The sequence below is a fragment of the Prionailurus bengalensis genome, chromosome C1, assembly GCF_016509475.1.
Source record: "Prionailurus bengalensis isolate Pbe53 chromosome C1, Fcat_Pben_1.1_paternal_pri, whole genome shotgun sequence".
NCBI lineage: Eukaryota > Metazoa > Chordata > Mammalia > Carnivora > Felidae > Prionailurus > Prionailurus bengalensis.
The window spans coordinates 11271087-11284996 of record NC_057345.1 but is presented as its reverse complement, the minus strand read 5'-3'; the positions used below and the strand labels follow the sequence as shown (position 1 = coordinate 11284996).

General features: G+C 45.4%; 1 protein-coding gene across 3 annotated transcripts in view; it reads right to left on the bottom strand.

The window, feature by feature from the left end:
- DNAJC16 (DnaJ heat shock protein family (Hsp40) member C16) overlaps window positions 1-13910 on the bottom strand; it is a 41475-nt gene that overhangs the window by 2191 nt on the left and 25374 nt on the right. For 2 of the 3 annotated variants that reach the window (XM_043573824.1, XM_043573826.1), the window contains 5 exons: window positions 5014-5144; window positions 2700-2883; window positions 1755-1937; window positions 1529-1605; window positions 172-252 (listed from right to left, as the gene is read on the bottom strand). In XM_043573824.1, coding sequence (XP_043429759.1) covers window positions 172-252; window positions 1529-1605; window positions 1755-1937; window positions 2700-2883; window positions 5014-5144 — 656 coding nt within the window. The remainder of the gene's footprint in view (window positions 1-171; window positions 253-1528; window positions 1606-1754; window positions 1938-2699; window positions 2884-5013; window positions 5145-13910) is intronic. The other variant, XM_043573825.1, reaches the window with a different exon arrangement.

The following is a 13910-nucleotide window of genomic DNA, read 5'->3' as shown; positions in this document are numbered from 1 at the left end:
CGCTCATGCTCACTCTCATTCTTTCTCTCTCAAAAGTAAATAAACATTAAAAAAATTTAAAAAAAAAAAAAGAAAAAGAAACAGAGTTTTACAGAAGGAACAGTACAAATGACCCCGAGGTGTGGGGCCCACCCTTGGGAAATCCCACTGAGAAGCCACACAGGCATTTACCTGAAAGCCTGAACGATGACTGTGCCAAAGAGGATGAAGAGGGCAGAGAAGACCAGGGACAGAAGGGGCATCATTTCCCGCCTAAAACAAAGGGAATAAACCCTGGTCAGCTCTGGATGGGCTGCTGTGACCTCAGTTCATGATACGAGGTATCTTCTCCCTGACTCAAACAAAACCAAAAAAAAACCAAAAGAACAAAACAAAACAAAAAAACCAAAACCAAAAAAACCCCAAACCAAAAAGGCTTCGTATCAATAAACACTTTCTAGTTTCATACAAATAGAGGTTTCTTTTGAGGGTGAGGGTGATGGTGGGGAAAGCGGACAGTTTTTCCCTCACCATTTTAGCTCCGACTGCTTATTCCAAAAGCTTGATATTACGGGGCGCCTGGGAGGCTCAGTCGGTTAAGCGTCTGACCCTTGATTTCGGCTCAGGTCATGATCTCATGGTTTGTGAGTTCGAGCCCCACATCACGCTCTACACTGACAGCATGCAGTCTGCTTGGGATTCTCTCTCTCTCTCTCTCTCTCTCTCTCTCTGTCTCTGTCTCTCCCCTGCTCATGCTAAGATAAACTTTAAAACAAATAAATAAAATTTTGATATTTTGTCGCAACGTAATAGGTTCTGCTTAGTAAGTTCTGCAGAAGGAAGTCAGAGGATTTACGTTGTGAATGTGGGAGAACATTCTGATGTCAAGGGTGGTATCGGTGGCTAAAAAGTCTGTGGGACTATTTCCTTTATTTTGATTTTTTTCTGGCCAGAATAATTCAGACACGGCCCAAAGGGGGTAGAGCAGGAAGAAAAAGGTGACCTTTCGCAATTTCCTCTAGGACCGGCGCTCTAAAATTTCATTCGCCCACCGACAGTCCTCCGAGGCCTGCCATTTGTCAGGAGCTGTGCTGGGTGCCAGGAATCGCCGACGTGAGGGCGACGTGGCTCTGTCCTTCAGGAGCTCGCGGTACTTTGGGGGGTGGGGGTGGGACATGCCTCCCTTCTCCGGTTAACTCACTGATGGGTTTGTACGTCTCTACGCCGGCCCCCGCGTGGGCCAGGCCCCGGGCTGGGCATCAGGGGCGCCTCGATGGAGAGGACAGGCCCGGGCTGTGCCGCGTGCAAGCACGGCCCCGGGTGATCCTTTCTCACCCAACCAGTGGGAAAGGGTCAATCAGCAAACACGTAAAAAGTGAAGTGACTTCAAGAAAGAAAAAGGGAACGAACACGTGTCGGAAACGTGTACACGACCTGCCACTTGTCTGGATCAAGTTTACACTGAAATCGAAGGACAGAGTTTTCAAAAGAAACACAGGGGTTCTACTAGCATTGGAGAAAGAGAAATTCAATGTAGCAATGTTCCCACCAGTTGTTGTGAAATATGCTGTCCCAGCAGTCCGAGATGTAGTCGGAAGCGGAGTAGAGCCACCGGAGGAGGAAGATCTGTTGGGAGAGAAAACACACGTCGGTCAGGACGGGGCGCCTGAACCCCAGGGGGGAGAAGTCCTTGCCCACGACAGCGTGCTGCCAGCCTCTGCTCAGGCTCCTCACGAGCCCTGCCCGGAGCCCCCTCTCCTGGGCCACGTGCTTACAGGGGCAAGTTCATCGGTCAGGTCGGGGAGCACTGCCTCCGAGGACAGGAGAGCGGGGTCTCTGCGCAGCTGGTCGAGATAGCCCAGGAGGGTGAATTTATCGCTCTCACTCCCTGTCCAGGGAGCTTCGAGGGTTTTATACACTACCCTTCCTCCCGTGGTGCGCCTTTCCAAGATAGACACCTGGCGGGAAAAGAGAGGAAGCCATCAGAAGTCTTTCCAAAAGAATGGGAAGTTCCTGTTTGGTCTTTTTTCAGCGGGGGTGGAAAAAAGGATCCAGTGGAGTCAGCAATGAACTCAAACACAGATATGGATCGGTAGAAAATATGTGCAAGAGATTTACACTTTTTTTCTGGCAAAGAAACTATGGTGACTTTCCACAGCTTTTGCTAAAAGTTAAAGCTCTTTCTTCTGAGTAGACTTTTTTCTGTAACCTCTGACTTAATATAATAAAGAAACTTTCTCGTTTCGAGAGATTTTCCATGATTACCAAAAAGATGACAAAGAGAGGATTTAATGCTTCTGTAGAGTGATGACAAAGGAGGGGAAGGGAAGGGAAGGAGAGATCAGTTAAAATGAAGTGCAAAGAGGCAGAAGTAAAGGAGGGAGAAATTTTGAAAGCCTTTTACTGGTGGTCTAAAGAAGATTTTACAAAGTAGGTACTCTAAGACTAGACCCGGCATGGGGAGAAAAACTGGGGAAAAGAACTGACACTCCTGAACCTTTACCCATAGGAAAGATGCTTTCTGTGAAGGTCTAAGGCTGAAAATCTAGGAGGTGAAATCCCCAAGGTCCAAGACTGTTTTAGGAGTAGGCTTTCAAAACAGGCTCAGAGATTTCTGGACCCCTGGAATCCGTATTCAAAACTCCCAAAGGAGGAGGAAACAGTATCAGGCGCCATGAGCTTGTCAAGAGCTCAGAGTCAGAAGAGAATCCATGACTCACCGCGGATCTTCCTGGAAACGTATCACTGTCCGGTAATAAGGTGGTGGCAAACTCCTGCTGCCGGTTACTGTAGATGTGCACGAATCTCACTGTGTCCTGTGTGTTTGCCAGGGCAAAGGACAGGAAAGCCTCAAAGGGTTTCCCCAGCTTGGTAGCCTCGGGAGTCAGTAAAACCACACAGTACCTGCACAACAACAAAAGAGAAGACTTTATGAACTGATCTCCGAGGCCAAGGCTAGGATCTGTGACGGCAGGTGAAGGCGACGAGGAGCAGGCGCTCACTTGACAGACGAAAGCCGGGTGTGAGAAGGTCTCCAACGAGGGATTTCCAAGTCACCGATGACCTGTTCTTTTCCAGACTGGTGATGTCTTCCCCAAAGCAAACTTTACCACACTTAGGAATTTCTTTCTTTCTCTCTCTTTTTTTAATGTTTATTTATTTTTGAGAGAGAGAGAGAGAGAGAGAGAGCAAGCAGGGGAGGGGCAGAGAGCAAGGGGGGCCAGGGGTCGGAAGCAGGCTCTGCGCTGACGGCAGAGAGCCCGACGCGGGGCTCGAACTCGTCAACCGTGAGATCATGACCTGTGCCCAAGTCAGCTGCTCAACCGCCTAAGCCACCCAGCTGCCCAGGAATTTCTTTCAGGGCAACGGCTCTGAGTCCTTGATGCAGAAGGGCTTCCAGAAGCCAACTGTTGTCGTTCTTCTGCCACAGGCAGGGTTGTTCAAATCTATCTTGGGCTGGGGGTCTCTGAGCCTCATTCTGAAGGGCTTCCTTTGCAAGCTTTCCAAGGGTAAGTGTAGCTCATCATTTATTCATTCTCCAAAATATTTTTTAAAAAATTTTATGTTTATTTATTTTTTGAGAGAGAGAGAGAGAGAGAGAGAGAAAGAGAATGCAAGTGGGGGAGGGACAGAGAGAGAGGAAGACACAGAATCCAAAGCAGGCTCCAGGCTCTGAGCTGTCAGCACAGAGCCCTGTGCAGGGCATAAACCCACGAACTGGGAGATCACGACCTCAGCCGAAGTCAGATGCCTAACCGACTGAGCCCCCCAGGCGCCCCTCTTTCTCCCAAATATTTAGGAAGCACTTACCGTATGCCTGCTAAGATGGACAACGTTCTTGCCCTTGTGGAGCTTAGAGTCTAGTGGGGAAGTTGGACCACACATGAATAGATACATCGTGACAAGCAGTAACTAGTGTTATGAAAAAGAAGAGGAGGAGAGAGAGAGAGTCCGGCGGGGGGGGGAGCCACACTCCATTAGACAGATTGCTCAGGGACACGTCACCTCCCAGAGGTGAGCAGAAGCCGAAAGAAAGGGGTCAGGGCATTCCAGGCGGAGAGGACCGCAAGACAAAGACCCTCTGATGGAGAGAGACCGGGCCCAAATCACAGTTCCAGTAAGATCCCTGGCTGACGTGTGGAGAACCGTGTGGAAGGCCCAAGAGGGGTATGGAAGCAGAGACTGGTTAGAAGGCTAGCAGGGTCTCTCGACAGGTGCCGGTGGCCTGCTCTAGGGCGGCAGGGGCAACACAGGTGAGAACAGGGTGGATATGGGAGATTTTCCGAGGGCCACAAACACAACAATCCTCAGGGTCCGGGATATACTTCTTTATATCGAGCTAACGTCTTTCTTCTCTCTTAGTCTTATGAAGGAATAAAGGAATCAGACAAATCTGGAAACCGGGAAATTTCCTCACTTTAAATCAGATTTTAGTTATATTTTCAAGTAAATATACGTTTCCTTTCCTATCTAGACACGTCTCCCAGTGAACTAGCCCTACATTTAAAGCCACTGATTCATTCATCCCAGAAATGTCTAAAAAGACATTTTCCCTGTATTTCCAGACTTTTTAGACGCCCTGTATGAACAAATGTGCCTCGGCCTTCCACTCCCTGCTAATTATCTGACCGTTTCCTCAGTGTCCTACAGCTCCCTAGGGTTAGCTGCTGCCCCAGCCCCGCTCCCGGGCCTCTGAAGGCTCGCCCTGTGTGCGACGCTCTTGTAGGAGCAGGGACTCTCTCGTATCTGTGCTTCTTTAAAGGGACCCAGACTGTCCCTGACAACTGGCCCAAGTCTGTTCGTCCTCCTGGCCTCAGCTAACGGGTTGCGAATTAGGGAGATCCTCTCTGCCCCCTGGGCCAGGCTGGCACCCTGGATTCACACACCCCACTACTAACAGAGTGGGCAGTCGGTACGTGTTACCTACAGAGAAAGTTCTGACCGTCACAGCTAGATGTTTAATCGCCCTGCAGAAGAATGTGCCGTGGCCTCTCTATTGTAGTGACAGACAGGGACAAAGCCTTGAGTCCTTACTTCCTCTGTCGGTGAGACCGTTTCACGGGGCACAGCTCATGGAACAACTTCTGGCTGGTGAGCCTGGCTGCTAGTAGATACTTGTTTTGGGTGATGAAGTCGTCAATGACCTGCTTCTTCATACCTCGGGCCTGCGGAAAAACCAACAAACAGTTGATTTTTAGTCCCTCTGCTCACTGCAAACGGGCTGTACGTAGAAGCTGAAAAAAAATGTGGCTGACCCGTGAAGTTGTAATTTCGCGTTGTATGGTGACAGCAGATGGCAGCCACACTTGTCGTGAGCACAGCACACAGGGAAGCGGGGTCACTAGCTTGTACACCTGAAACTAATGTCACGTTGTATGGAAACCGTACTCAAGAAAAAAAATATATAAAAAAAAAGAACTGGAAGAGAAATGTGGCGGACCCTGGCTAAAGTGATATAATAAATAAGACAGGTCCTGTCCGAAGAAATAAACACGTGGGAATCTATTTGACAGTGTGGGGCCGGACGCAATGACAGAACTACTTCAAGTCAAAGGAAAATCAAGTGCTCTTTCCACTGCAGAGTTTTTGTATACCTTTTTTTTTTTTAATGTTTATTTATTTATTTGTTTTGAGAAAGAGAGAGAGCGAGAGAGCGAGCGAGCATGCACAAGTGGGGAAGGGGCAGCGAGAGAGAGAATCTCAAGCAGGATCCATGCTGTCAGCATAGAGCCTGACGTGGGGATTGACCTCGCGAACCGTGAGATCATGACCCGAGCTGAAATCAAGAGTTGGAGGCTCAACCAACTGAGTCATCCAGGTGCCCCTGTATAAGGTTTTATGCTGGCAGATTTAAAAAGTCACTTTGTTTTGTTTTGTTTTTATAGATTTTATTTATTTATTTTTTTTTTTATTTTTATTTTTTTTATAGATTTTATTTTTAAGTAGGCTCCACACCCAACATGGGGCTCGAACTCATGACCCCGAGGTCAAGAATTACATGTTCTATGAAATAAACCAGCCAGGCGTCCCTTAAGAGTTATTTTGAATTCCAGGCAAATTTACTTCCATTTAAGCTTGGCAGTAAACCGAACAATTAAAAATAAACTTCAAAGCACCAAGGTTACTAAGTATAAAAGGCAGACTACAAAACCGTATGATGGCCACTTTGTTTTTACTAATTTTTGTGCATTTCGAAGAGCTGAAATTAGACAGACAGCAGACTGTCTGACCACAATCTAGAAATCCATATAAAATGTCAACTAGAAAATCTTATATTTTAAGAAACACACTTTGAATCACCTACTGAACTAAGAAGAGCTTATCAGATATTTAAAAAATTCTCTGAATTTGAATGACTCATGCAAACACTATTTATACACGCTGGGCTATAGCTAAAGCAGCACTTGGAGGGTAATGTTAAAAAATGAATAAAACAGAAAAGAAATTCATGACCTAGAGGCCTATATCCAGAAGTTAACAAGAAACAACAAAAAATATGAAAGGGGAAAGAAGGAAATGATAAAAATAGAGATCCATGAAGCACAACAAACATAGGAAAAGAAGAAGAAACAAAGAAGCAAAAAAGCTAAAGTTGGCTCTCTGGGAGAGCTAATAATCAAATGGACAAACCTCTGGTAAAACCCATCGTGAAGACAAGACAGAAAGCACAAATGACCATTATCAAGGATGACAAGGAGGTATCACCACCTGTGTTGCAAACGTTAAAGGTATTTGAGGACTTAGATGAACGAGAAAAATTTCTAGAAAAAAACAGCAGTATCTGAAAAAAACAGAAAACTTAAAGAGTTGTATAACCATTAAAGGAGGTGAATTGGTGGTGGTCAAAGATCTTTCCTTAAACACAAACTCAAAGCCCAGATGGTGTTACAGATGGTTTCCATGAAACTTGCAAGAGGACAATCCAATCTTACATAAAGTCTCCCCGAGAATAGAAAAAGGGAGAACGCACCCACCTCACTTCCTGGTGCAAAGCCTCACATGGGCCTCAAGAGAAAGGAAAGTCAGAAGTCAACCTCGTTTCTGAACACAAATGCAAAAATCCTAAACAAGAGTTTAGCAAACTGAATCCAGCAGTATACCCAAAGCATAATGTAAGTCATGAGCCTGCTAGACTTATCTGATCAGCTCAAATTAGGCTTAACATTAGAAAATGAATTAATCGGGGCGCCTGGGTGGCTCAGTCGGTTAAGCGGCCGACTTCACCTCAGGTCATGATCTCGCGGTCCGTGAGTTCGAGCCCCGCGTCGGGCTCTGTGCTGGCAGCTCAGAGCCTGGAGCCTGTTTCAGATTCTGTGTCTCCCTCTCTCTCTGACCCTCCCCTGTTCATGCTCTGTCTCTCTCTGTCTCAAAAATAAATAAATGTTAAAAAAAAAAAAGAAAATGAATTAATCTAGTTGGTACATTTTAGATGATTAAAGATGATTAAAGATTAAACACAAAAAACCAAGATAATCTCAATGGATGTGGAAAAAACATCTGATAAAAACCACTACCATTCAGGTCAACAATAAATAGAAGGGAACCTCCTTAATCTGAAGAGGGTAGCTACAAAATGCCTTCTGCAAATGCCACACTTTATTGGGGAAATGGAGACCAGGAACAAGGATGCTCCCCCACCCCCCCCACCCCCCCATCACTACATTTCTAGCCTGCGTCACACCAGAGGTCAGCAGTAAAGTAAGAAAAAGAAATAAAATAGGGGCGCCTGGGTGGCTGAGTCGGTTGAGCGACCGACTTCAGCTCAGGTCACGATCTCGCGGTCTGTGAGTTCGAGCCCCGCGTCGGGCTCTGTGCTGACAGCTCAGAGCCTGGAGCCTGCTTCGGATTCTGTGTCTCCCTCTGTCTCTGCCCCTCCCCCGCTCATGCTTCGTCTGTCTCTGTCTCAGAAGTAAACAAACATAGGGGCGCCTGGGTGGCGCAGTCGGTTAAGCGTCCGACTTCAGCCAGGTCACGATCTCGCGGTCCGTGAGTTCGAGCCCCGCGTCAGGCTCTGGGCTGATGGCTCAGAGCCCGGAGCCTGTTTCTGATTCTGTGTCTCCCTCTCTCTCTGTCCCTCCCCCGTTCATGCTCTGTCTCTCTCTGTCCCAAAAATAAATAAACGTTGAAAAAGAAATAAACAAACATAAAAAAAAAAATTAGAAAATAAAATAAAATAAAATAAAATAAAATAAGGGCTGGAAGAAAATGAAGCAAAACTGCCATTAATCTCAGATGATATGACTATGCAATTCAGCAAACCCAAAAGGTGGTACAGATAAATTATTTAAATCAGTAGGAGAGTTTTTGCAAGACTGCTGGGCACAGAGTCAGTGTTTAATAATGAATGGTATTGGGGTATTGAGCCCTGAGTCGGGCTCTGTGCTGACAGCGTGGAGCCTGCTTGGGATTCTCCCTCTCCCCCTCTCTCTCTGCCCCTCCCCTGTTCACACGCAATCTTTCAAAATAAATAAAGAAAGAAACGTTAAAAAAAATTAACTGTATCACCTAATACCAGCAAACAAAAAATGTAATAACAAAGATACCCTTTCCAACGGCATAAAAAATATGATGTACCTAGAAGTAAGCTGGAAAAAAAGCAGGATCTTTACAGAGAAAATTATCAAAGCTTACAGAGGGCCACGTGGCTGACTCAGTCGGTGGAGGGTGCAACTCGTGATCTCGGTGTTATAAGTTCGAGCCCCATGTTAGGTGTAGAGATTACTTAAAAATAAGATCCTTTTTTTTAAAAAAAAAAAAGCTTATGGAGACATATTACTGAGCACCTAAACAAATGGCAACAGATCTATGATGCTCATGGGTAGAAAGGCTCAATTTTGTCAAGAGGCATGTTCTCCTCAAACTTATATAAAATAATTTTTTTTTCAGAGTTTTATTTATTTATTTTGAGAGAAAGAGAGAGTGCATGTGTGTGAGCAGGGGAGGGGCAGAGAGAGGGGGAGAGAATCCTAAGCAGGCTCTGCGCTGTCAGCACACAGCCCCACCCAGGACTCGACCTCACAAACCGCGAGGTCATGGCCTGAGCCAAAATTGAGAGTCAGACGCTCAACCGACAGAGCCGCCCAGGCGCCCCTCTCCCCAAACTGATTTAAAGAATCAATACCTAATCAATAAGATCCCAACAAGTTTTCTGTTTGTTTGTTTTGATGGAACTTGACAGACAGAACGTAATGCGTATACAAAATGTGCAAGACACCAAGAACGGCCAAGGTGCTTTTGAAGCCACTTCCCCACCCTGCTAAAATCCAAAAAATAAAGTGGGAGGATTTGCTCTGTGAGATATCATGACTCTTTCTAGATGGCTTCTACCGGAGTACAAAAGACAAACTATAAAACTTTTGGAAGCTCCACGGAAGGATTATCCTTACTACCTTGCTGTAGGGAAAGACGTCCTGAATAGTAAACAGAACCAATCATAAAGGAAATTGTTGATACAAGCGACTACATTAAAAGTAAGAACGTGTGTTCATCAACATGATACCAAACACAAGAATATATCCAGAGCATCACTGGTCACATAACTAAACAGTGGAAGGATCTAAACGTCTGTCAGCAGCAGATTGGATACGCTGTAGTATATTCACGCCAAGCTCCACAGACAACACGTACAAACCTCACAAACATAAGCTGGCAAGAGCCAGACGCGCCAGGAATTCACACTCCATGAGTCTAGCTGGATAAGCGACTGGCTACAAACCATCAGCGAAAAGGGGGACAATTCAATAGGAAAAAATGGGTGGAACACTTGGTGGGCATGCCACCAAAGGGGAAGGAAATCCAAAAGGCCCATAATCAGCTTCCTTGTGATTAAGGGAAACGCAAAGCAGAATTACAAGGAGATGCAGCTACAGACTCAGTCAACTCGGAAACATGAACTCGAACTGGTGTTGGCAAGGAGGTGCAGCACTGGAACTTTCGCCCGTGACCGGTGGAGATGGAAACTGGTAACATCCCTTCGGAAAACACACCACCTAGAGACGCTAGAGATGTGCACAGCCCAGGGCCCAGCAATGTTGCAACCAGATACACCCTAGAGGCAATGGGTCTCAAAACTTTGTGGTCTCAGCACACCTTTACGCTTTTTTTTTTTTTTTAAAGATTTTATTTTTTATGATGAACACTGGGTATTCCATATCACTACATTCTACTCCTGAACCAATATTATACCATATGTCAACTAACTAGAACTTAATAAGTATTTGAAAAAACGAAAAAAAAAAAAAAGATCTTATTTTTTAGGTAATCTTTATATCCAAGATGGGGCTCGAACCCATAACCCTGAGATCAAGAGTCACATGCTCTACTGACTGAGCCAACCAGGTGCCCCACCTTTACTCTTAAGATTACTGAGGACCCCAAAGAACTTTTGTTTAATGTGGTTTTTACCTATTAATATTTATTAGATATAAATTAGACAAATTTTATATTTTTTATTATTTTTAAAATGTTTATTTATTTTTGAGACAGAGAGAGACAGAGCATGAGCAAGGAAGGGGCAGAGAGAGAGGGAGACCCAGAATGTGAAGCAGGCTCCGGGCTCTGAGCTGTCAGCACAGAGCCCGACGCGGGGCTCGAACTCACGAACTGTGAGATCATGACCTGAGCTGAAGTCGGACGCTTGACCGACTGAGCCACCCAGGCACCCCAAATTAGACAAATTTTAAACATATTTAGCAATTCATTAGAAAATAATAAACTCATACATGTTAATGTAAATATCTTTAAGTGAAAAAACCCAATTTTTTCCAAAATCAAAAATGTTTAGTCAGAAGAGTAGCACTGCTTTACATTCTGACAATTCTGTCTAATGTCTGGCCTCAGAGAAGAGACAGGTGGGTTGGCATATCTGCTTCTTTTCTTTTCTTTAATGTTTTTATTTTATTTTTGAGAGAGAGAGAGGGAGACACAGAATCCGAAGCAGGCTCCAGGCTCTGAGCTGTCAGCACAGAGCCCAACGTGGGGTTCAAACTCATGAACCACGAGATCATGACCTGAGCCTAAGTCAGGCGCTCAATGACTGAGCCACCCAGGTGTCCCCCTCATATCTGTTTCTGTATGCAACCTGTGGTGATATGTTTGTTTTGGCTGAAAAATCCAGCCTCATATAGATACACAGTTGGAAAAGGGAGGTTTAGTTTAATAGCTTTTTTTTTTTTTTTCCCCGGATAACTGTGGATATTCTTTGCTACTATGTAAAAATTCGATAGAAAGTAGTTTGTTAAAGGTTAGTTGCTATCTGGATTCAATGGACTTTAAAAAAAAATTTTTTTTTTAAAGTAATCTCCATGCCCAATGTGGGGCTTGAACTCGCGACTCTGAGATCAAGAGTCACATGCTCTACCAACTGAGCCAGCCAGACACCCCTGGATTCAATGAATTTTTAATACTTTGTTAAATTCATAGTCACTGATCACCTTGCACTTAGAATGGATCTTTTACTCACGCATGATTTTTCAATATCATGTACTGGTTATTTGGATAATACTGGTTCACTGATCTTCCAAATGCTGACAAATTTCATTATACATATAAAACAAAAGTGCGCCACATCAATGAACCAACTTTATCATAAAATTCTGAGAAGTTCATAATGGCGGATATCAATTTTTCAAAATTCTAATTTTCTTGGAAGCCTGAATTTTGTCATTGGCAACAAATGCCATCAGGTGTTTCCGCTCAAGTGCTAGGCTCACTACATTCAGTTTTTAGGAAATGTCTGCCCCAAACCCAAGTCTGAATAACCATAGGTGTCTGTCACTTATTCTTTCAAATCAAAATAACATCCCGTTGGGGCACCTGAGTGGCTTAGTCAGTTAAGTGTCCAACTTCGGCTCAGGTCATGATCTCATGGTTCTTGATTTCAGGCCCCACATCGGGCTCTCTGCTGTCAGCCCAGAGCCTGCTTTGGATCCTCTGTCCCCCTCTCTCTCTCTGCCCCTGCCTCGCACCTTCTCCAAAAAAAAAAAAAAGTTCCATTAAAAAGGGCTAGTTCAAAACTCATGAGTTAAGTAATCACACAAATGCTCACCCTCAAGACAATCTTTATACCCTGCCTGTAGCAGCAGTGTGTCGTCACAAAGAATATTAAAAATATCCAAGGGGCGCCTGGGTGGCGCAGTCGGTTAAGCATCCGACTTCAACCAGGTCACGATCTCGCGGTCCGGGAGTTCGAGCCCCGCGTCAGGCTCTGGGCTGATGGCTCAGAGCCTGGAGCCTGTTTCCGATTCTGTGTCTCCCTCTCTCTCTGCCCCTCCCCCGTTCATGCTCTGTCTCTCTCTGTCCTAAAAATAAATAAACGTTGAAAAAAAAAAAATATCCAAGAGACACGTACTCAAGGGTCAACAGATTTATTAACAAAATTATACTTGTTACTGCTTCATCAAGGGTATTAAGTGATAAATGAGGGTGGTTTTGGTTAGTTTCTATGCTGATTGCTTAGGAGTGAAAACACATGCTTACTGGTGGTCTGGGGCCCAGGCTTTCGATTACGTTCTGGGTTGTGCCCCGGGGGGGTTTACCCACCACTGCTTTCGCACCATCAGGGCAAGTGTCAACACAGAGCCAAAGGACCAATTATGTTATGTCTCTGTGTGATTATGGAGATCCTTCTGAGCTCACAGACTTCCCACCCCCACTCCAGGGTCTGTGAACCTCGATCTGCCAACTGCTGTCCTAGAGGCACCCAGATGGACCGAGACGCACACGGTGTTCATGGCGACACTGCTCCTAAAGGCCCGAAATGCCCGTCAAAAGAAGGATGAACCAAGATGTTACCGTGCGGCCAAACATACTATCCAGCAAAGGAAAACAAGCTCGGGAGAGCTCCATGAGACCAGTGGTCCTGCTGGTGTCACCTGCTAAGTGACTTGACGGCGGGAGTCACTTTGTATCATTTTATGTCCTTAATGAACATACTGGTAAAGCATCCACCGTGCCAGTAATTTTCTAAGTGTGTTTGAGTTGCAATTGTCCACAAGGGATAAATAAATCATTCTCACGGGTGGAAGCTATTACTGAAAAGCAATTCGGGAAGTCGTCAGAGATCGACCTTGGATTGAGATGATCTTTTCTCTCTACGCCGCCAGCGTGTTTTCGTACGGACCCTCTCAGCTCCTCAGTCGCCATCGGGCACCCCCTTTTCAATTGCTGACAGCTGTCCACAATTTTGTCCTTGGCCCCCTTCTCTCCTTACCTCACATAATCACTGGGAGATGGCTCCACACTGAAGAGTTCCGCCTCTGACCACTCACTCGTGGCCTACAAATCCCTCTCCCCAGCTCCCTAAGACCCACACCCCTACACCCGACTGTCCGATGGACATCTCCCCTTAGATTCCCTGTGGGCAGCTCTCACCCTGTACGTCCACGGCTGGATTCGCCACCTTCTTCCTAAACCTGCTTTTCTCTCCTCACTGTCCACTTCCCCCGTCTGCTTCTGTCACGCGCGATGTCCTACCTCATTCCCATCTCAAGTGCCCTTTCCCTACATTCGCGTCTGAGTGAGTCACCTACGCCGGTGGATGGGAACTGCCTTTAGGCCTCTTCTCCTCTAACTGGGCCGTGAGGACAAAGACTCACTCTGGATGTCAGGGCGCCTCTGTATTCATTACACAGCAGGCAGCCGATGAAACGTTTACTGCATGAAACAAATACAGGATTTTACAGAACTTCTCCTTCCGGCTTCCTTTAGGAGAAGGTGAGTCAAGGGGTTCTTTTGATTTTTTTAAAATAACAGTCAAGAAATAAAAGAATACGTGCTCATTGTAGGGATTTTTTTAAAACCCCAATATGCGAATGACATGCAATTTCACCATCAAGAGATGTATTTATTTCCAGCGTTCTCCTATGTGCACGCACGCACATATACACACATGCATACATGTGGTTACAGAATTGAGATCAGTGTTGAAACTG